The following is a 24,312-nucleotide window of genomic DNA, read 5'->3' as shown; positions in this document are numbered from 1 at the left end:
CACTAGTCATGTAATATGCAATGAGGTGGGCGAGACCTCATTCATATTTGATACATATGTATTATGTAATTTACACAGCCAACTCTGTACATAAGACACACATAAAAGATCTGAAAAGAACAGAAATAAACAAAAACGACACACACAAGACACTAAAACACGTGTGCGCACACAATCTCTCTCTTTCTCTATGGAGCTGAGAATAAAATTTCAGAGAGCACGTCTCCTCTCAAATCAGTGCCTTGATAATAATGAAGACAGTGGTAATGGTGGTGGTGATGATTATGATGATGACGATAATGGTAATATAATAATAATAATAATAATAATAAAACATTTCAAGAAAGAATTCGGAAGTAAATACACTGTTTAGTTTTGAAAAATATTATATTTCAAGTAGAATACAAAATAGGATATATAAAAAGTGATTCAAATATTAAAATATAAATGTTCTATAAAAATTATTTGAATATATTTTAGGAATATTAATTGTAAAAATCTAAAACTAGTTTCTTGTACATTATATTATGCATGTTACGTACTATACATGTCTGCAGAATGAATTACAGTGGAACCTCATTTACATATTTTCCTAGGGCATCAAACATTACAATAAAGTGTTTCTGTAACAATGACTCAAACTTTTACATTTAACATAATATAAGATTATGAACGACTAACACTCCTATCATGAGTTATAAAACATAACAGTTGTCATTATTTGTCAGATAATAGGCAACTGTCATCAGTGGCAGCTCTGGCGTAAATGAAAAGGTGACTCAGCAAGAAAAAGAGTTTGCTCTCTCAAAATAAGTAAATTTCGCTCCAAATCCCAAACTTTTGTTAAATTACCGAATATACTTTAATAGTGCCACCGGTAACAATAATATAGATACTTTAATTCATTATAGCAATTAAAATGAGAATTCACTTCAGTGTTTGTAAAGTCCATATAGGAAGAGCGTTGATGGTAACATTTTGACTAATTGTAAGTATTGAATAATATTTATAAAAACTTAATAATGAATTCAATTGTTGGAAAAAAATAATACTTAAATCTCACTTTATAGATTCGTGACTGCAACAATGATACTTTTCCTGATAAGCATTTTCCCAAGATTGAATCCCACTTGATTATTTCTTGTGGGTTTATGTGAAAGCTAACAGCTGCAGGACACTGTTGTCTGTAACATCATCTGAAAGACATCAGAAGTAAAGATACAAAAGTCCTTGGAAAAAAATAAGTCCCACAACTGTTTTATCGACTATGAAATTTAAACCTGAGTCTCTGGTGTGGAGAAAGAGAGCTGATTTTACATGTAAAATGATAAAAACACGTTCGAAAGAAACATGTAAGTCATAAAAAGTGAAACTGAGAAATTAATAAATGGGTTCTACTGTATTTTTGAGGCAGTTTTGGTCAACATTAGCAATAAAATTTTCGTCATTTCTAGTATCACAGAAATAACATTTCAGCTGAGAATCAGTCCATTCACGTAACTGATGCACATGAAATTCCAATGCCATGACCAAATTCTGAATTACAGTGAAACATGCTTAAGATTTCGCCAATTAAAACACATCATTCTTGCTTAAATTTGTAACAAATCTAGCCTAACAATTGTAATTATAGTTTAAAATTTTACCGAAATTTATAGGTTTTAATTATTTTTATTTCTACATAGGAGCTATTCCATCTCAAATCGACCGAAATATAGAGAAAATTGACTTTACAATTTCTAAATACAATAAAACTTTTTTTGTACGTAGAGAACTATGATAAAATGCTTTGTGCAAAGTTTGAGGCATCAGAACTTCGTAGTGTTTAAATTTAAAATATTTAAATTTATCGTATTTTCATAAAATTTGCAACTTTAAACTGTTGTAGCTCCGAAACCTTATCACCCAATGATCAAAATCATGGTTTATTTTGATGCTGAGAAATTAAAGTTTATATTGACATATAAACAGATTTTCTTACTTTTTATGGAAATGGAGAAATTTAGATTTTTCCTCATTAACACGCCTTTGCCAAGGAAAAAAATATTTTAAAAATATATAGTTAGATTCCGCACTGAAAGTACAAATAAACACGTATTTTTTACTGATGGCACGTTGATAAGAAAGTACTGAAAATATCAAATAAAGAAAATAAATAGTACGTGCATGAACTAACCAGCTGACTGTGAGACAGGAGCTAGACGAGGTAAGCATGGCAAGGAGACATAAACACGTGATGTGTCGTCCAGCAGTCATGGCTGTGCTAACTTTATTCTTTATTTCTCTATTTGTTCCTTCATAGATGGTTTGTAAAAAATCCCATTCAGAAATTATTTTGTCATAGACTGCCATGATACATTGTTGGTTGCGAAGTTATAAAAGGATGCACTATATATAGGATTAGTGAAACGTAGTTGTGGGGGTGGCCATATATTGGAAACTCAAAACTAACGAGCTAGAATATAGTCTATAGAGTAGCTAGCTTGCTTGTTCAGTGCTCTGAGTGGTGCCTAGGCGAAACATGGCAGCCATTTTTAAAGGACCTCCAGTGTATCGTTTTTGTCTGCTTTCAATGTGTTACTTACGAACATAATAGCGCGAATAAATAACATAAAAATATGCCCCCTATATGTTTTGCATACATACCTGCCCAGACAGAAGAAAAAAACAAAGAATTTATCATATTTCAGGTAAATTTAGTCGATAAATGCATAGTTTTGTTGATTAGCAGTAGTTTGTTGCATGCGTAAATCTGTAACAAAACCTACAGCATGTATTATCCAAATTTCATGACAGAATTCCTGTGAAGGGAGTGTGATCCTTATGGAGTAAGAGGAGAGAGTAAGCTAGTAACTCAGTTTCTTTGAAGGAGGAGGTGGAGGAGATGATGTCATTGGCAGACTGGGACAAACAAGGCTCAGTCATTGGCTAGCTGGTTCCATGTCGGGGCTTGGTTATAAGAGTGAAGGAAAAATTCCAGATAGTACTGTACAATGGGTCCATCCGAGCACCCTGTGTGCAAGGACAGCCCCAGTCTCCTTTCCTGGAAGGGGTAATAGAACGTGTTTAATTATATTATAGTGCATCATTATTGCTCTTTTTTCTTTGATGAAGGAGAGGCTCGAAGGCTTATTGTGCTTACCATTTCTGTTCTGTGAATGATTTTGTTGCCAAACGGCCGAGCTGGTTGTATGAATACAGCATGCTGCACTGTGAACTTAACCTGGACTACAGTACTGGACAATGAAATTTTCAATTAATGATGGCGAAATGATTCCGAAATCCAATCCCGAAAGTTACCCAGCAATTCAGGAAAACCTCAGAAAAATCCTCAACCAGGTAATTTGTCCCAACCAGGATTTGAATCCAAGCCCACTTACTTCACGGTCATGCTGTTACTCCACAGTGGTAAATTATTATTATTATTATTGTCCCGCACCGTGTCGTCACGGTCTAAGGCATCTTGCCTAGGACTCGCATGACGGAATGCGCTCTGGTTCGAGTCCTCATGGGGGAAGAAATTTTCTCATGAAATTTCGGCCAGTGTATGGGACTGGCACCCACCCAGCATCGTGATGCACCACTAGGTAGCGAAAATCCGGTTTAGGAAACCAGCTATAACGACTGGGGGAGATCATCGTGCTAACCACACAATACCTCCGTTCTGGTTGGATGATCGTCCACCTCTGCTTCGGCATGTGGGCGTGGGGCCAGCAGCCAGCTGGTCGGACTGGGCCCTTCAGGGCTGTAGCGCCATGGATTTACTTATTATTATTGTTATTATTATTATTATATTTGTAATTGTTGAAAAGTGTGATTTTCCTTTTATGTAATATATAATTAAATTATGTATGTTCAGAAAAAAGAAAAAAAGAAAGAACCTCGTATGTTTTTGAGTGCTTTCTTACATGAACAAAATTGTGCAATATCCTTTATTTCTGCTCCTTGTGTCCTTACTGCTTAAAGAAGAAGAATGAGCTATATCTTATAAAAAGTATTTTGAAGACAAAGACTAAACTAAATAAATGGTTGACAAGCAATGGACTTAAACTAGCTATGGATAAAACCACTATAATTCCATTTAAAACCTTGTTAAAACTTAATAGCATTACAATAATTTAAAACAATATTTCGACAATGGCATCCAAAATTCTGCAAAACTCTTCGATAGACCCTAGTGTTGACAGTGTTTTGAACTGGAGGGACTGGAAAGAACATACAAGTCTACAATATATTGTAAAAAAAAAAAAAAAAAAAAAACTAAATAAAGCGTGTTGTGTTGTGTCTTACTCAAATTAGAAGCTTACAGATAAGAAAGACTGTTCACTACAGTAAGGGTCTACTTCCATTCTATATCTTTTGGTTGATAGTTTTACAGATTGTCGAGACTCAGAAACAACAAAAAAAATCATTGGAATCATAGGTCTACTGGTTCATTTTATAGGCGGTTTTGCAGGTCGCATTTCAAAAACTTATGAATATTAACATTTTCTTCATTATATTTGCCGGAGTTCATGTCGCACATACATAACAATTTTATTCAGTTATTATTATCATTCTTAAGCTTTCCTTCTAGGAATAGCTCAAGTGTTTTAAATTTAGAGTTAGCCTTAGAATAAATCTAGTACATAAGTCCTGTATTTGGATTAAGTTATCATATAACATGAAGTCCACTTTTGAAGAATCACCATGTTTCTTCCAGTTTATCTGAACTGATATAAGTAAACAAAATCTGACAAACTATTCAATTCGACCCTTATTTATCATCATGCCCACTTTGTTTTGGTCCCTTAAAAATGGCGGATGCCCTTTCAATTTCAAATATGGCAGTGCAACAGCCACTCTACAGTCTTTATTGTAGCTCATTGCTCAAAACATTTATCTTTTCTTTTTGCTGCTTCTGGTTAACCCAGAAGTGATGCTAGGTCTCCTATTTTAAATGAAACACCCAATACATTTTTATAATTTCGAATAATGCTCTTCAAGAGACACTTATGGAACTGTATTCAATGAATCAAATCAGCTGAATGGGGAAGCTCACCCGCCTCAAAGTATCTCCGGCCAGAGACTAGATTATTTAACGCAATGCTCACATTGTTAACATTAAGATTTTTTCATGTTATATGTTGTATCAGAAGCTCATTTTTTTGCACACCATTTCATTTAGCATGACCTATGAATGTGTAAAATTTCAGGTGTTTCGACATGAGGGGTAAAAAGGTCCTTTGTTAGTAGAACAAAAACTGAAACTATAAACATAGAACAGTGACATCCAATATAAACAGAATATAGGGAAATGCTTTAAAAGTAATAATGTTTCTCAGATAGCAAAGGAATAACTTTCAAATCATTATATATAATTACTTATATGTAGAACATTAATGATTCAATGCCTTCTTAAGTTTCATAATTTTTTTTTAACACGACAAGCAATTTTGAGCAACTTACTACAGGTTACATATAAACGTTTTCCATGCTCAGAAGTTACATGAACATTTTATTGAATCTTAAAAATGTTTCACTGCAATTTCTCAATTTATATACATAGAAATGATATATTATCTATTTATGTTAATCATACACACACTTCATTATTAAATAAAAATTTATAACAATTTTCGATAATAAATATTTAGATTCATTGTATTTAACCTGTACACAATGTATAGCTTACTTCTTTCCATAGAATTTTCTGTTCAGGAGAAAGATTAATAGATTCACATTTATCTTAGCTTTTCCAAATATGTCCATAATGGCTGCACCTTCGAACTGAAGTTGGAGAAGAGCCTAAAAAAATACAATACAATTAAAATAACAAAAAAAGACAAGCTTGATTCTAATTACAGAGTAAGAAAGGCATTCCCTGAATACAGAATGTGACAAGATATTTTTTTAGATTTTCGAATATGTTATTTTTTATTATTCAAATCATGTTTACTTATAGTAAACATGTCTGAATACTCAACATATTTTTAATTACAATATACTCATCACAGAGCCAACACGAGGAGTAAGATGTGGTTAATGATAGAGCAATGTATCTTAATAATACATTATGCAACGAGCCTATAATGGTAGTAATTAAAATGCGAGCATGTTTATGAAACGAGCGCAAGCGAGTTTCATAATTTTCATATGAGCGTCTTAATTACCATTATAGGCAAGTTTCATACGACTTTTTATGCTCGACCATATTTCTAACTTGAAATTATTCATAAGTATTCATATTATTCTTATCTGACTGGAGAGCAAAAGTGACCTTGTGCAATATCTCGTAAATTGTGAGATGTGCACAGACGCGAAAGTATTGATTTTTTCCGAGGAACAAATGTCATTGACCTTGACATAATCTAGAGAGTAAAATGAACATTAATCTTGATATAACCTGGAAATTGATTTAGACATTGAAAAACGAGATGACAAATTGAATTTATTTGAATATTATTTACAATTAACGCTAATTATTATAGTAACAGAACATAACCTTCTGCGACAGTATTGGATTTCCAGCCTCTGTGACGTTTCGCTAGCTATCTTTCGATTGCATATCCGAGAATAATCGATACCTACGCTTTCATATTGCTTTCTGATTGGTGGAAAACCTGAACTTTAATGAGGTCCATTAAAGGGCTGCTACCAGGTGTATAATTACTACATTTCGGCATGGTCGAGCATAAAAAAATAAAGACATGCACACAATAAAATGCTTGTGATGAAAATTCCTTTGTGAAGCAGAAGGAAACATTGACTGACATAATCTATGAATGTGATTTATAAAATCTACAATCAGAATTACTATGATGTATGATGGAGCTCCAGTGCAGTAGGCCAACAAAGGGGAACACAGTAGGTAGAACTTGAAAATAAGAGGGATTCAGTCCGGCATCGGAACTTGAAACCGGTGTGGCTTGTCTGGAGGCTAGCAACCAATTGGTAGGGCATTCACCTTGCTTTCAAGTCTCCAAAGAGAAAAAGCCAGATGAATACAAATAATGTTAACTCAACAGAGAATCTTTTAAAAATAAATTAAGGATATAATTCTAAGTCTTATAAAATGATGTTGGTACCAAGTCTACTATATGTTGTTGTTTTCTAATGCCAGGCGTTTGACAATAAAGTCATTTGACCTCTTGCACTCCACTATTTTTCAAAGATATTATCATAGCCAGCCACTGAAGCACAGATTTTGAGGTGTTCCGAATCCATTTCTTGGTTTGAGTTCCACAATGGGCAGTTAGGGGACTGATATATTCCAATTCTATGCATGTGTTTGGCCAAACAGTCATGGCCTGTTGCTAATCTAAATGCAGCTACAGACGATTTTCGTGGTAAATCGGGAATTAACTGTGGATTATGATGCAGAGAGTTCCATTTTTTCCCTTCAGATTGTGTTATCAAATTTTGTTTGTTGAAGTTTAAGTATGTAGATTTAATAAATCTTTTCACAGAGTAATATGTAGATTTAGTAACAGGTCTGTAAGTAGCAGTGCTGCCCTTCTTTGCTAAAGCATCCGCATTCTCGTTTCCCAGGATTCCACAGTGTGATGGTATCCATTGGAATACAATTCTTTTATTGAGTGATATTAATTGAGAGAGCATTTTAGTTATTTCTGCTGTTTGAGATGAAGGTGTGTGTTTAGAGACTATTGATAGAATAACTGCTTTGGAGTCTGACAATATAACTGCATTCTTAAATTTATTGATGTGGCATAGAAGATTCCTGAGAATTTCACTTATTGCAATGATTTCTCCATCAAAACTTGTTGTTCCATACCCAAGAGATCTATAAAGTGAGAAGAGACAGCACGTAACACCTGCACCTTGTTCTCTGGAGATCAAGGATCCGTCAGTGTATAAATGAAGCCAGTTTTGTGGAGGGTACTTAATATTAATTGTCTCTACAGACAATTGTTTTAGTATTTAAGTGTTTACTTCTGATTTTATTTCTTCTGTTAAATTTAATTATATTCTATATTTAATAAAGTTAAAGGGTTTGGTTTAATTTGTAAGTTTTCTTTTAAATTCGGGATATTGATTTCCTGTTTTAATTCTTGAACAATGGATATGAAACTTTTTTGAGTTTTCAATGTACAAGGAGGACTGTATGAATGCCAATTGTTTCCTGGTAATCTGATAAGTTTTTCATATTGAATCAGTGCTTTTTCTTCTATTGTCATTTTGATGCTGTTAATATTAGTGAGGAATCTCGTAGAATCTATTGGAGTTGTTTTGATTCCACCAGTAATGAGTCTGAGAGCTTGGTTTTGAACATATTCTATTTCGTTTATGAAAGGTGAAGTAATTAAAATTTCTCCGCAGTGTGTTATGAAACCTACAATCAGAATTACTATGATGTACGATGGAGTTCCAGTGCAGTAGGCCAACAAAGGGGAACACAGTAGGTAGAACTTGAAAATAAGAGGGATTCAGTCCAGCATCGGAACTTGAAACCGGTGTGGCTTGTCTGGAGGCTAGCAACCAATTGGTAGGGCATTCACCTTGCTTTCAAGTCTCCAAAGAGAAAAAACCAGATGAATACAAATAATGTTAACTCAACAGAGGATCTTTTAAAAATAAATTAAGGATATAATTCTAAGTTTTATAAAATGATGTTGGTACCAAGTCTACTATATAGCCTAGAAGTGAAACACAGACTATGACACAATGAGACAAGATTAGAATCGAAGCAAATGAAATTAAGTTTCTTTGAAGAGTAGCAAGCTACATAAAATTAAATTATTAGAAAAACGAATCACTCAGAGAAGATATAAATATATTTGAATTAAATGAAAAAATGATTTAAAGTAGAATCCCTCATATCCAGCAATTATGGGACAAAGCCAGTATCGGATAACTGAGTTTGTTGGAAAATAATTTCATAGGTTATTTGAAGTCTGAAGATATAATGGTACATCTGCATAACAGTGCTGCTATCTTGCAATTAATGCTTCTCTATTTTGTCCATGTGAACATCAATAATACTGTCATCTAGCAGTGATAGATTCAGACACCTCATTCAAAAATGTAAGACGCTATTTCAGTTTGTAACTTACTGACTCTCCCTCGTATTTTCATTTTCTTTTTTTTTTTTTTCGTATTCAAAAGTGTCATTCTTTGGAATTGCCAGTTATTTGTAGACAGACATTAATTCTATTTTTTTTTTCATTTTAAACTTTCTTTTATTTCTTTCTGAATAGACTACAGTGGACTTTATGTTGTCAGCAAACAGCTGGATACATTAAGAAGATCTATTATTTCTTTCTTTCTTTGTTTGGAATATATATTTTACTTTTACTTTCTCTTTGTAGTTTGTAGTTTGATTTATTTCTTGTTTGGTGGAAACTAACCATACTCATGTTGGATACAAGGGATTTCACGTATTACAGTAGTCAGGTATTCCATATACAGTAAAACCCCGATAAGACGCTGTTCAAGGGACCGCGTGTAAACCGCATATTAGGCGGGTATACTAATTTTGACTTATATACAGTATTTATTAGCATTTTTCTTTATTGAAATACATGATTCATGAGAAGTAATACAGTATTACTCCATTACGTAATTACTGTACTGTACGTCAAAGACATTTACAATATGTCCTGTACTTAATTCTTTAAAAAAAAAAAAAGTCATTTATAGTTGTTTGCTGTGTGCGTGTACTCCAAGTCCTCATGTTTACCACACTTCAGTTTCCTGCGATTACATCCTCCTGACGTCGCAGCTGTAGTAATTGAGTTTCGATTTTTTATTATTGTCCTTTATGTCGATGATGGGATTCCTAATGCATCAGAGAGTTGTTTCTGAATAAGAGTACTGTTCTCATTGTAGTTTTGTAAGATTTCCAATTTTTCCGACACAGAAAGCGCTTTTCGTTTAACACTCATTGTAATCACATTCACAGATACTTCAATACATTAAAGGACAACAAATTGCCCAGCAAAAATTTCCAGAATTTTATTACAGCCGAGTGATAAATGCTGTTTGAGAGAGAGAAGGTTAGCAAGAGGGTGAGGTATTGTAACTGTATGTAGGCTTTAACCGCGCAGGTAAGGAGTCGAATAAGAGTGTAACAAGAGGGTGAGGTATGAAGTATGAAGGTTTAAATGCGCAGGTAAAGGGTCGAATACCAATACTTTTCAGGTTAATGGCAGCAGTGAGTTCAATGACCAAGATGTTTCATTACTGTTACAGTACATTTTTGAAAATTAATCCACGGTTAATTCCCGACTTACCACGAAAATTGTCTGTCGCTGCATTTAGATTGGCAACAGGCCATGATTGTTTGGCCAAACACCTGCATAGAATTGGAATATATCAGTCACCTAACTGCCCATTGTGCAACTCAAACCAAGAAATGGATTCGGAACACCTCAAAATCTGTGCTTCAGTGGCTGACCATGACAATATCTTTGAAAAATATTGGAGTGCAAGAGGTCAAATAACTTTATTGTCAAATGCCTGGCATTAGAAAACAACAACATTTCTGAAAATTACATCGAAAATATTCCACAAAATCAGCGTATTATGAGGAACTTGAGCGCAACAAACGGGGTATTTTATAAAGGCGTTATATATGAAATGTGCAGGGACCGGAAAAAAAAAGTGTATTACACGGGATAGTGTAATAAGCGGGCGCGACTTATAGAGATTTTACTGTAAATGGAATGGAACCTAATAGAATTTCACGTGGAAGTTTAATTATAGACTTGTCGGCAATTAAGTATAGGATGGCTTAAAAGGCACTGGATGAATCAATTGTAGGCATTATATGCAGAAATATATAATGCTTAATGGATGATGATGTCGATGATGATTATTAAAAATGCGATCTCTTTCACCACAATTACTTACCTGAATATCGATTTCAACTTTTTCCAGTTCAACTCCCATGAATTTTCCGCAGATTGTGAACACACCATTATGATCAGTGGGTGCAATTTCAAACTGCACATTTCTAAATTGACTCGTTGGGAGGCTGTCAATCTCCAGCAGAATACCTTTCTCATGTAGTTTTGCTGCACTATAACGCAATGTTAATTTTGATTTCAGCTTCTCTGGATGCTTGGCTGATGGTTTGAGAATATGGACGCTCCTGTATAAACAAAATAAAATCAAACGAAAATATATACAGGTTACAACCACACAAAATTTAATTGTGATTAAGTATCATAATTATATCCTAGTTAATTACTGAACATAAACAAAAAACTTACAATTTTAAATTTAGAGTAAAAAAAGAAATCAACATATCCAGCAACACTTAAAAACTATGGAATAAGACAAAATTTTCCAATTTAATTTTGCATTGTGATGTTCGGCAATTCTGACATCATTAGGTAACGAATTCCAGAGGCGAGATATTTCTACAGTGTAGGAGGATGAGTATGAAGAAGTTCTGTGATGAGGGACAGAAAGAAGTGCTTGATATTGGTTTCGGAGGGTTGTAAGAAATTGAAAGGACAATACCATAATTCAGAGTAGAAGTATGCATGATTCTAAATAGAAGAGACAAAGAATGTATTGTTCTCTGTTCCATTAGACTCACCCATGAAAGTAATTGGAAGTAAGGTAATATATTCAATAGAATATTCAAATTTACGAGTATTGGAGTTGACTCGTATGCACACATTATAAACACATAGTATCTCAGCTAAGATTAAACTTACATTACTTAGCTAGAAATCACAATAATCGAAATGGGGCATTAGAAGCGTCTGAATAAGATTCTTTTTTCAGACTAAGTGGTAGAAATTCTTTCATATGAAACAGGGACTGAGGTAGAGAAACTATTTTCTTGCAAGTGTGTGTTACCTACGTGTTCCAATTTAGATCACTATCCATAAAAATACCAAGGTTTTTAATGATTTTACTGTATTCAAGAATAATTTCATTTAATTTTATATGTGTTATAGTACTACTATCAAGAGTGCTATGTAGACGATTATGTCCTATTATGATTGCTTGTGACTTCTCTGGATTTAACCTTAATCCAAACTTGTGTGCCCACAACGAAATCGGAATCAAGTCTTTGTTTATTTTTTTACTGGGTCACTAGTCTCGTCAGGATGAAAACATATGATATCTGCAGTGCTTTATCATTTTAGTCACGTCATTAATATAAATCATGTAGAGTGAAGGTCCGAGCACCGATCCTTGGGGAATTCCAGATTTACAAGATGCCATTTCGAAGAACAATTGCTTGCAATTAAACATGGCTGATGTTCGTGAAAGCAGGATTGAAACCAAATAACGGAAGTTACAGAAAGATTCAAAAGTCAAGATTTACATAGTAGAAAGTGTGTTTGCTGTATCAAATGGCTTACTGAAGTCAAGTAATGTCAGTAATGTTAATTTACGTTCATCCTTGACTTCACGTATATCCTCATTGACTTTTAGTAGTGTTGTAGTCATAAGAAGCTTGTGTAGGTAGAGATTATGAGAGAGGCATTGAATATATGTGTTAGTGTTGGCAGTATTATGTTCAATAATATACTAATATTATCTACATCTTCAGCTTTAAAGGTAATACACTTTATTGCCGTGCTTACTTCAGTTTCAGTAAAGAAAAAAATGTCTCTGCTCGGAATTGGAATCCTTTGTAATTCGTGAACTGTTTGTCATTCATATTCAAAATTATTGACTGCATTGTTGTGAAATGGTCATTTAGATAGTCAGAGAAACTGGCACACTGTCTGAGTCCTGGAATTTCCCAAACCTACTGTCCTTTAAGTTTCTCCACAGTTTAGAATAGTCAGGTCTCTGTTATGAAAATGTCTAAGTTATGCATTTCTAGTGGTTTGTGTGGTTCTGTTATGTAAGTGTTTATAGTAATTATAGGATATTTCTGTCTTGTCATGTTTAAATGTTTTGTAAGCAGCATTTCTGTCCATAATCATATCACGTGTATCAGCAGTCATCCACAATGCTGGTGCCAATATGACCAATAGAAATGCCATAATTCATGGGAAGTGTCGACATGATAGCCAGACTGGATAGAATAGATAACATTAGACACAGACAGAAAGAGAGAGCCAGATAGAGAAAGACAGAGGGACTTTTTTTTTTAATTTTTTCATTTCATTTATTGCATTTCATAGCATTGAAGCTCTAAGATGTGGAACAAGTCAAGAGTTAAACACTTTCTTGTCGAGATAAGGTAAGGCTGAGGATTCGCCTTAGGTTACCTGACATTTGTCTTACAGTTGGGGAAACCTCGGTATAAATTCAACCAGGTAATCAACCCGAATGAGCTGACAGACAGACAGACAGACAGACAGATAGATAGATAGACAGGCAGACAGACAGACAGACAGACAGACAGCTAGACTGGATTGGATAGGATAGGACAGAGAAAAGCAAACACAGGCACAGAGAGATAGACTCCTGCATAGGTTTATTGAAACAATCAATCAATCAATCAATCAATCAATCAATCAATCAAACTCCTGTATCTCCTCATGAGGAGCATAGGGCATACACAAAGTGCCTCCATCAGATCCTGTTTGTAGCCAACTTCTTCACTTCGCTCCATGTTTTCCCCTCCCTAGCAATTTCTTCCAAAACTGTTCTCTTCCATGTATTTTTTGGCCTTCCTCTTGTTCTATTACCCTGGGGGTTCCAATCCAAAGCCTTTCTTTCTACTGCTCCATCTTCTTTCCTGATTGTATGCCCTATCCAATTCCACTTTCGTCTTTTCATTTCTATTGTGATTTCTTATCTTCCATAGTTCTGAGTTTGTGATTATAATTGGTTATTGAAACAGACACCTAATAATTCTTTTACGAACTTTGATTAAGGCAGCAGCAATAATAATAATAATAATAATAATAATAATAATAATAATAATAATAATAATAATAATAATAATCAGTAACCGAAATTTGTCTGGTAATTTTCATTTTTCCAAAAATAATAATTTGTGTCAACATGTGTAATTAACCATCCTGAAACCGAAAATCGTTTTTTAAAATTTTTTTTTAATTTTTGTTTGTATGTCTGTCTGTATGTTTGTTACCTTTCCACATGATAATGACTGAACCGATTTATATGAAAATTGGAATATAAATTAAGTTCGTTCTAACTTAGATTTTAGGATATATGGCAATCAAAATTCTTCATTTAAAAGGGGGGGGGGTTATAAGGGGGCCTAAATTAAATAAATCAAAAAGTCTCCCTTATTATTTTCATGAAAAATGTTACTTAACAGAAGTTTCTTTAAAAGTGATTTCTGATGAGTTTTATTCTATGCAAAATTTTAATAGTACTGACATTTAATAAGATAAATGAGTTTTAAAATAACAATGTGTTTATTATCGCCACCTAACCGGCTATAATGAAATAAAAACAAATGACTACGTATATAAGGGGCCTTGGACAACAAAAAACGGAAGCTATTAACATACAGAGAATGTTTCTGTGTTTGTATGAAGTAATCTCAGAAGCTAATTACTCGATTTGTATAATTATTATTTCACCATTGGAAAGTGTAGTTGTCTAGATGGATATAATGCTATAATGTTATTACAGTAACTTCTGAGTGAATCGAGGACAGGTAAGATTAAAATAGCGTCTTGTGCACAGAAAACTTGATAGGCTATTCTATATATTCGTTTCCTGTATTTCTTAAAATAATGTTTATGTACACATTCATTTTGATCTCACAGAATTAATGAACAACGAGAGTGTATTGATTTAGTATGCAGTAATAATATTGTGACAGCGACGTGAGATTCGAACTCACGACCAGCGTCCCGCAAGAGAGCAGATCGCGCGGGCTTCACGGAGCACTGATGGATGGCGCGGCGGAGAGAGGGGAAAGGGCCTACACGGCGAGAGAGTGGAGAGAGAGAGTGCGCGCGCAACTGCTGCGTACGGAATAAGGGGGGGCGGACCCTCCCGACTCTTCGAGAAGTCCGTCAAAGTGGAGATATCCAGATAATTCTCTGCACACCTGTAGAAATTTCTCGCAACTATGATTTTGCTATAAAAGAAGAAACGCCAGCGAACTCGAGCAGTTTTCAGTTATTCAGTCAGTGAGTAAGCCAGAGCAAGCAAGCCAGTCTTGTGTACCGGAGTTCGACTCGAGTGTGCGTCCGCAACTGTATCAGCATCCGAAGGCCTGAGTTCGAGTGCAGTGGACCGCAGTTGGAGGGACCTGAGTTCGAGTGCAGTGGACCGCAGTTGGAGGGACCTGAGTTCGAGTGCAGTGGACCGCAGTTGGAGGGACCTGAGTTCGAGTACAGTGGACTGTCTCTGAAAGTCTGTGGTTCGAGATATTGTGAACTCGAGTGACTGAGCTAGAAGAACTGTGAACTGAGAACTGATAGTTCTGATTTGTAAATAGTGCTTTGTAAATATTAGTTAAGATTAACAGTTCATTGTTGTTCGTACTAGTCCAAGTAAATTGTCATTGTCGTCGGTGGAGTGCTATAACGAATACTGTGTTGAGTGAAAATCCAATTGTTGACGAGTTGTTGTTGAGTTGAAATAAAATTCACATTGGTGTCAGAATCGGGACATTATCGACAATGGAGAACCTACAGCTGATCCTGCAAGCCATCGCGGAACTGAAAAACGACTTAAGTGCAGTAAAAGCAGAAATGAAAGACGACATGAACGACATGAACAGGCACATCAGTGAGGTTAAGAACGACATAACTGAAGTGAAAACGGAGATGAAAAGTGACATAAGTGAAGTGAAAACGGAGATGAAAAGTGACATAAGTGAAGTGAAAGGCGACATAAGCGGAGTGAAAGATGACGTCACTACGCAAATTGAAAGCGTTTCGGCCCACGTAGATGGAATTGTCGCCATCGTAAAAGACGAACTTAAGGCCGATTTGGATAAACTAAACCAGAATTTTACAACTATAAACGAGACAGTAGCCGAGTTGAGACAGGATGTAGACCATTTTGACGGCAAAATTCGCGCTCTCGAACGTCGTCAAGAGGAAACGAGTGTGCTGATGGACCAACATGCTGTAGAAAACAAGCACATCCTCGCGTTGGTGGATCGCCAGGCTAGAGAACAGAAACAGATAATTGCCGAGGAAGTTCAACGGGCTGTGGAAAGATTGACGACAGAATTGAGGACCTCATGTAGTGGCCATGTGGAACAATCGCCCTCAGCCAGGCATTCCAACGTCAAGACGCCGAAGTTCGACGGTACGACGTCTTGGGCGATATTCCGTCGCCAGTTCGAGGCCATCGCAGAGCACAATGGGTGGATGCCGGCAGAGAAAACTACTCAGCTGCTGGCCACGCTTCAGGGACAGGCGTCGGAGATTCTTCACAGCGTTCCAGAAGATGGGACAGCCGCTGAGATAATGGCGGCCCTGGAGGGACGTTATGGTGACCATCAACTTGCTGCAGCATTTAGGATCCAACTAAAAACGAGGGTCCAACAGTCAGGCGAGTCCCTACAAGAATTCGCGATGGCGGTGGAACAACTGGCCCATAAGGCCCTCAGGGGCCTACCTAATGACTTCATCGCTGGAGAGGCGGCCTGCACCTTCGGCAGCGGAGTTCGAGACCCCGAAATCTGACAACAGCTACTCCTGGCAGAGCATCGTACCATCAACGCAGCTCTGGCGGCGGCCCTCAGGATGGAGGCGGCCAAGTCGGCGGCGGGAGTCTCAACACCGCACTAGATCAGGAGCGTCACGGCGACGGATGCTGGGGGGCGCCAACCGAAGCCACCCGAGCGGCAGAGGCGAGGAGCGCCTACCTGCTGGTCCTGTGGCAGACCAGGACACTTGAAAAGGGACTGCGACCGGTCCGGCCACAGGCGGGAGAGAGAGGTGGCCGACGTCGAGGAGCGCCGGCAGTCAACGGAGCGGCGGAGACGACGGGCGCCCACCTGCTGGTCCTGCGGCAGACCGGGACACCTGAGAAGGGACTGTGACCGATCTGGCCACAAGCAGGAGAGAGAGGTGGCCGACGTCGAGGAGCGCCAACAGTCAACGGAGCGGCGGAGACGACGGGCGCCTACCCGCTGCTCCTGCGAGAGACCGGGACACCTAAGGAGGGACTGCGACCGCTCTGGCCACCGGCCGGAGAGAGAGGTGGCTGACACCGAGAGGAGTCAACAGTCGCATGAGCAACGGGGACGACGGGTGCCCACCTGCTGGTCCTGCGGTGAACCTGGGCACTTGCGGAGGAGTTGCGACCGACCTGGCTACAGTCAGGAGAGAGAGGGGGCCGATGCTAGGAGGAGCACGTCGGCGCCATCATCACCGTCCCCTCGGCTCGTCCTGAAACCGGTCGACAGAAGGTGCGACGATGGGGTGATTGCTGAAGGACGGATAAGAGGCCGTCCATGCAGAGTACTGGTGGACACCGGGGCGATGCTCACTATCGCCAGACCAGACGTCGTGCGTGGCCTACCTGGGAGGACGCCGCTGCGCCAATACGAGCTACGGACTGCTTCAGGCGAGAGCTTGCCCATCCAGAGAGAGGTCTTCCTGGACCTGACCTTGGGGAAGAGGAAACTGGAGATGTGGGTGTTCGTCGCCAACATCACCGAGGACGTCGTCCTGGGACTCGACGCCATGCGGTTACTCGATGCGACGGTGGACGTCCGGCGCCGTATACTCCGTCTTGGGCGGGATGAAGTGTTCCTGATGGACGCCGAAAACAAACCCGTGGCCAGCGAGCTCTCCTTGGAGGGCCGAGTGGAAAAGCAAGACGGCGCCCACGCAGTACGAGTATTGCTGCCCAGCCAAGCCAAGGATGGGGTGGCACCACCATAAGGAGGGAGCAGCCGGAGGACCCCAAACGTTGGACCGACTAGCAGCCCACCAAGGGACTGCCCGGGACGAGCAGCCCTAAGGAGGGAGCAATGTGACAGCGACGTGAGATTCGAACTCACGACCAGCGTCCCGCAAGAGAGCAGATGGCGCGGGCTTCACGGAGCACTGATGGACGGCGCGGCGGAGAGAGGGGAAAGGGCCTACACGGCGAGAGAGTGGAGAGAGAGTGCGCGCGCAACTGCTGCGTACGGAGTAAGGGGGGGGGGGCGGACCCTCCCGACTCTTCGAGAAGTCCGTCAAAGTGGAGATATCCAGATAATTCTCTGCACACCTGTAGAAATTTCTCGCAACTATGATTTCGCTATAAAAGAAGAAACGCCAGCGAGCTCGAGCAGTTTTCAGTTATTCAGTTAGTGAGTAAGCCAGAGCAAGCAAGTCAGTCTTGTGTACCGGAGTTCGACTCGAGTGTGCGTCCGCAACTGTATCAGCATCCGAAGGCCTGAGTTCGAGTGCAGTGGACCGCAGTTGGAGGGACCTGAGTTCGAGTGCAGTGGACCGCAGTTGGAGGGACCTGAGTTCGAGTGCAGTGGACCGCAGTTGGAGGGACCTGAGTTCGAGTACAGTGGACTGTCTCTGAAGGTCTGTGGTTCGAGATACTGTGAACTCGAGTGACTGAGCTAGAAGAACTGTGAACTGAGAACTGATAGTTCTGATTTGTAAATAGTACAGTGGACTGTCTCTGAAGGTCTGTGGTTCGAGATACTGTGAACTCGAGTGACTGAGCTAGAAGAACTGTGAACTGAGAACTGATAGTTCTGATTTGTAAATAGTGCTTTGTAAATATTAGTTAAGATTAACAGTTCATTGTTGTTCGTACTAGTCCAAGTAAATTGTCATTGTCGTCGGTGGAGTGCTATAACGAATACTGTGTTGAGTGAAAATCCAATTGTTGACGAGAGCGGTTAAGGTGAATTGTAGAAAGGAATTATTGTTGGAAGAATAAATCCTATTGTTGAGTTGAAATAAAATTCACAATATGTTAGCTTAGCAATCCATTATTTTATAATCCAAATTTTAATTATGCTCAATTGAATCGTGTTAAAATAGATATAATGAATAAACTATACAATAAATGCAATGCAAAAAATGGGGTAATGAGCCAAGCAGATTATGTTGCGCTGTTGTAAAAGTTGTTCCTGCTGAGATTGAAGAGATTCCACAACAAATTAAAAACAATATTGGAGTGCAAGAGGTCAAATGACTTTATTGTCAAATGCCTGGCATTAGAAAACAACAACAACAAATTAAAAACTTACTTATCAGAGAACATCCGTTATCAACACAATTTTTAAATAATAAAGTAGAATATAAGACAGTACAACATCTTACTTCAAGTGGCGTTTGGTGCAAAAGAAATACATAAAGTCAATTCTACGCCAACATTTAAAGTTCAAGCATAGGCTGAGGGTAAGAGTCTTCAGTTCTCACAAGTACATTTCATTTCAGACGCTGAACAATTATCTATTAGGTCTAATATAGTATCTTATTTTTTACTTTTTTTTTTTTTAGTAAGTATTTTATACGATACTGTATCAACAGGTTATTTAGCATCTGAATGAGATGAAGATGATAATGCTGGTGAAATGAATTCAGGTTCCAGCACCGATAGTTACCCAGCATTTGCTCATATTGGGTTGAAGGAAAATCCCGGAAAAAACCTCAACCAGGTAACGTGCCCCGACCAGGATAGTATCAATCTTAAAAGTAGAGTTGACTGAACAACTCTAGGAAGTATTGCATGATAATAACAGTTACATTCATAGTTTTAAATACAACTTTGAAAATGATTCAGGAGCAAACGACTTACAACATACAAAAGGGATGAAGTTATAGGAGAATGGAGAAAGTTACACAACGAAGAACTACACGCATTGTATTCTTCACCTGGCATAATTAGGAACATTAAATCCAGACGTTTGAGATGGGCAGGACATGTAGCACGTATGGGCGAATCCAGAAATGCATATAGAGTGTTAGTTGGGAGGCCGGAGGGAAAAAGATCTTTGGGAAGGCCGAGACATAGATGGGAAGATAATATTAAAATGGATTTGAGGGAGGTGGGATATGATGATAGAGACTGGATTGATCTTGCTCAGGATAGGGACCTATGGCGGGCTTATGTGAGGGCGGCAATGAACCTTCGGGTTCCTTAAAAGCCAGTAAGTAAGTAAGTAATAATAATTTACCTTTTTCCAGCATTCAGGTTTTCAAGACATTTCTGTATATACTGGTTATAATAATTAATCTGTTCTTCATAAAACTTTGTTTTCTCGTCCAAACTCTCTTTTGTAGCCTTCAGTGTTTGTAGTTCCTGTATCACCATAAATTACATGTAGTTATTTAAATATAACAGGTAATTTGAGAACTATAAGGTTAAAGATCAGATATGTATACAAAAACAAATAATGTACTATATAGATAATATGTGTGTAAATCTGCACAATAATTTACTAAATATAAACTGGAAAGTGACTGGTTAATTTTCATAGCTCTAGAATAGATGTAGAGTTTATACATCACCTTCCACTGATATTCCCTTTGCCTGCGTTTGTTACAAATGTCTTTTGCAATGGCCGACACAATGCTCTGATAACCATCAGTATGCGAAACTAATCCTGCCAACTCCAGCCTCGTAAGACATTCTCTCAGCAAGAGTTTGTAATCTCGTAACGAAGTACTGCAAATGTGGAAGAAGAACTTAATTTAATTTGCTGCAGTTATAAATTAATCAATCAATCTTCTTAATGTATCCAGCTGTTTGCTGACGACATAAAGTCCACTATAGTCCACTGTAGTGTATTCAGTTTTAAATTAAATTAATACTAAATATTCAAGGGGGAGACTATGTATGTCCCCTGGGTGGTTGAAACAAGTCACTAGGTATGGTTGGGTGACCTGAATAGCTGAAGTAATAAAACAAATTTAAGGATTCACAGACCAACAAGGAGCTCGGTTTCTGAGACTTAAAATTACTGAAACATCCTCTCTCCATGGGATACAAATAGGTATAGACCATGCTTAAGGGAAAGGGTAAAGTCCTCAACAATGAAGAAATAGTTCAGCATATGAGAAAGCTCCCAATTCGCAATTTAAAGATATACTATAAGTTCTTAAAGACTGTTACTTTCTTTAGATATCACGGAAGTTTTAGGAATTCCACTGAAACAAAATGCGTGAAATTCAGTGGCAGCTGATTGAGTGAGGCAAGTGAAGCTGGGCCTCAGTCACTTGGCTTAATTGAAATCAAATTTTGTGTTTTTATATAATGTATTAGTTATTTGAATGAAGCATATATCGCTGTAGAAGCATTTGAAAACTCTGATAGACCTTTTTACAGTAAAATTTGTTCCTGAGGCCAGGATTCCTCATGCCAGGTCTGGCTTGTGATGTATATAGACCTGTTTTGCAGTAAAATTTGTTCCTAAGGCCAGGATCGCTTGTGCCGGGTCTGGCTTCTGTATTTCGTGTACTTTCGCGGGCTTTGAGGTTGCGCTTAAAATGTTGTAGCTGAGGCACAATTTGTCAGGTTTCACTCCTCCCACACATGGGCCGGCCTCAAGGGTAGTGTGGGGTGGGAATAGCAATGATGCCTTGCCTTCCTAAATAGGCCATAAATAACAAAAATTCCAGCTCTTTGGCAGGCAGAGACCCACACTATTCTCTCCCCTTATGTCTTAGTTTATGACTTAAGCGAGGGTGTTGTACTATTGTACTTCGTGTAGTGAATCTGGGCCAATGTTGTTATGTATTTCGGGAAAATATAAACAGAAACAAATGCCAGAAATAATGCTGGTGTAGTTAATTCATTGTTAGAGTGTCCTTTTTCGAGATGAAATAATATTGAAAGAAAGGAAGTTTTAAATAAAGAGAGAGCCTACCGAGATACCTATGACATCGCTAATAATTTTTGTGACAGATAATCTTAAAACGCGAGTTTCTATTGCATCCTGGTATGGGCAACATAAATGGTTAAGTGGTAATGTGGTGCAAAATAAACTTCTCTTTTGGCCTTATTTGTTGCTGTCAAAAAATAAATAAATAATAAAAATAAAAAGAAAAGGAAGAAAGGGGAGTTTCAACACATAATATGGATTGCTTCATCACATTGAAACAATCACTGAAACGCACAGCATAATAGTTTATTTGGCAAGTGAAATTATTATTTTTCATTAATAGTAATAATAATAGACTAATAATAATAATAATAATAATAATAATAATAATAATAATAATAATAATAATACAGTAATAATTATATAAATAATATAATAACAATAATAATTAATATCATAAATAAACATTTCCTATCAGAGGCACTTAAACTAGTTGCATCTGGCCTCACTGAGGATTTTGATCACTACTGGTAAAATTACCAAATTTTCCCATAAAATACATTGCTTAATATATGCATCAACGGATATGTATACAATGCCAGAATTCTACGAAATATGTCTCTTAGTATATGTAATTGCTGGCTTACAAGTGTAGAATACAAGGATTCTATGAAAGATCAATTGTATTTAATACACAATTTCATTAAGTTTTTGTTTATAATCACAACACTGCGTTGTTAGGAGTTTATAACTTGTCATTTGGAGTGTTGTGCTTGTAAGTACACTTTGAATTTTGCGGATTTGAAGAAAGTTTGTGCTATTTGTGGGCTAAAAAAGATGGAGTGTCAAAAATACTTCCAACATAGTCTTCGGTTTGAGTTTAATAGAGGATCAAAGGCAGCAGTGGCAGCTCGAAACATTTGTGCCATGTATGGGAAAAATGCCATCATCGGAGAAAGCACCACAAGAAAATGGTTCTGTCATTTCAAAACACAACACCCTGTACAAAAGTTAGTATCCATCTACAGAAGATGATGTTATGAGTTTGGTGGGACAAAGAAAGTGTCACATCCTATGAACTGATTCCCAGGAATGCAACCATAACTGCCGACATTTATTGGCAACAACTCAGATGCTTTGCGGTCGCAATTGAAGAAAAACGACCGGGAAGACTTCATCAAGTTTTGCTGCAACACGATCATGCACGCTCGCACTCTGCTAACATGATGAAAGCAGCTATCCAGGAGTTTGGTTTTGAGGTGATTCCACATCCCCTATATTCTCCTTATCTTGCGCTCTCAGATTTCTATCTTTTTCGTTCTCTATCCAACAATCTTCAAGGGAACTCCTTTGATAACGAAGATGCTTACAAGCTTGGCTTGACGACTTCTTTAACTCCAAACCAGCAGATTTCTTCAGATGTGGAATCGAAAAACTACTACAGTGCTGGCAGAGAGTCATAGACAATGTAGTAGAATATATTACTGACTGATTTCTGTCTTCTGTTCATCTCAAATAAAAACTTGTTACAGCGAGAAAACACTATTAACTTTTGCATCAACCTAATATACGACGTGAATGGATGCTAAAGAAAAAAGCCCTTGCTATGTTGCTACACTGTATTACATAGCAGCGGTAAAACTTGACCACTAGGTACATGTTTGTCTTTTCACATGAATTCATAAAATCATTGACTCTTCGTTTGTTTTCAGACTCATGCATGCTCCAAAACAAAATAGTATAACATTGACAACTGTAGAACGTTTAGAGAAATCCAGTGTTTTTTGAGAAGTCCACCATTTTCCCCCATACATGAGCATAGTTTCATGTCACCAGACAGGGTGTTGGGGAATGTTATAAAGAAGTACAGATAGAAAGAAGAAATAATATCTCCAAAAGACTTATGATATTTTGAGAAATCATGGTGTTGTGAAATTAATAAAAGGAGTTTGGTATGTACAAGATCTGAAAGAAAAATCACCTGCAATTTTCAAAATAAAATTCTCCTTCAAAAGTTCAAAGATTCGAGTGGTAAAGTATGCTAAAAACGTGCCATGAGGGGCTGTAACTGTTTAAATAAAGAATACTTCTACTGGACTGTCAATAGACGTAGAAGTTGTCAGACTTAGAAAAAAAAATGTGATGATATTATACTGAAACATCAAAAGCATATCGTCACCCTCGGTAGCATAGTTGGTATAGTGCTGGTCTTCTATGCTCGAAGTTGCGGGTTCGATCCCAGCCGAGGTCGATAGCATTTAAGTGTGTTTAAATGCGACAGGCTCATGTCAGTAGAAATGGCATGTGAAAGAACTCCTGAGGGACAAAATTCCAGCATACCAGCGACGCTGATATAACCTCTGCAGTTGCGAGCGTCGTTAAATAAACCATAATTTTTACATTTTCTAAATCATATCAGCAAAAACAAGAGTAAAGATACTAAGAAAATGATGTCTTATTTTGAGAGTCCAGAGAGTGCTAAATCATTTTATGAAGCCATCTGCAAAAATAAAGAATGTTTCATCTATAGTTGAGGACTCTGATGTGGGAGAAACTGGATTATTTACTGTACTGTTTGCCAATCTATGATTTTACAGTAATTATAGAGAGTGGACTACTAATATCTCCCTTTTGGTGTGATCTGAGATTAATATTTAAAATGTTACTAT

The 24,312-nt window shown here is 37.5% G+C and overlaps 1 protein-coding gene across 3 annotated transcripts in view; it reads right to left on the bottom strand.

Annotated features, from left to right (window-relative positions):
* Nucleotides 1-368: 368 nt before the first annotated feature.
* The window catches only part of LOC138691246 (ras GTPase-activating-like protein IQGAP1), a 207,117-nt gene continuing 183,173 nt past the window's right edge, over nucleotides 369-24,312 (bottom strand). For 2 of the 3 annotated variants that reach the window (XM_069813068.1, XM_069813069.1), the window contains 4 exons: nucleotides 20,331-20,487; nucleotides 19,997-20,121; nucleotides 10,852-11,092; nucleotides 369-5,787 (listed from right to left, as the gene is read on the bottom strand). In XM_069813068.1, the coding sequence (XP_069669169.1) occupies nucleotides 5,671-5,787; nucleotides 10,852-11,092; nucleotides 19,997-20,121; nucleotides 20,331-20,487 (640 nt within the window). In that variant the 3' untranslated portion in view covers nucleotides 369-5,670. The remainder of the gene's footprint in view (nucleotides 5,788-10,851; nucleotides 11,093-19,996; nucleotides 20,122-20,330; nucleotides 20,488-24,312) is intronic. The other variant, XM_069813067.1, reaches the window with a different exon arrangement.

Source organism: Periplaneta americana, chromosome 16 (assembly GCF_040183065.1).
Source record: "Periplaneta americana isolate PAMFEO1 chromosome 16, P.americana_PAMFEO1_priV1, whole genome shotgun sequence".
In the NCBI taxonomy this organism is placed as follows: domain Eukaryota; kingdom Metazoa; phylum Arthropoda; class Insecta; order Blattodea; family Blattidae; genus Periplaneta; species Periplaneta americana.
The sequence above is the reverse complement of the archived record's forward strand: the minus strand, read 5'-3'. Positions and strand labels throughout refer to the sequence as shown.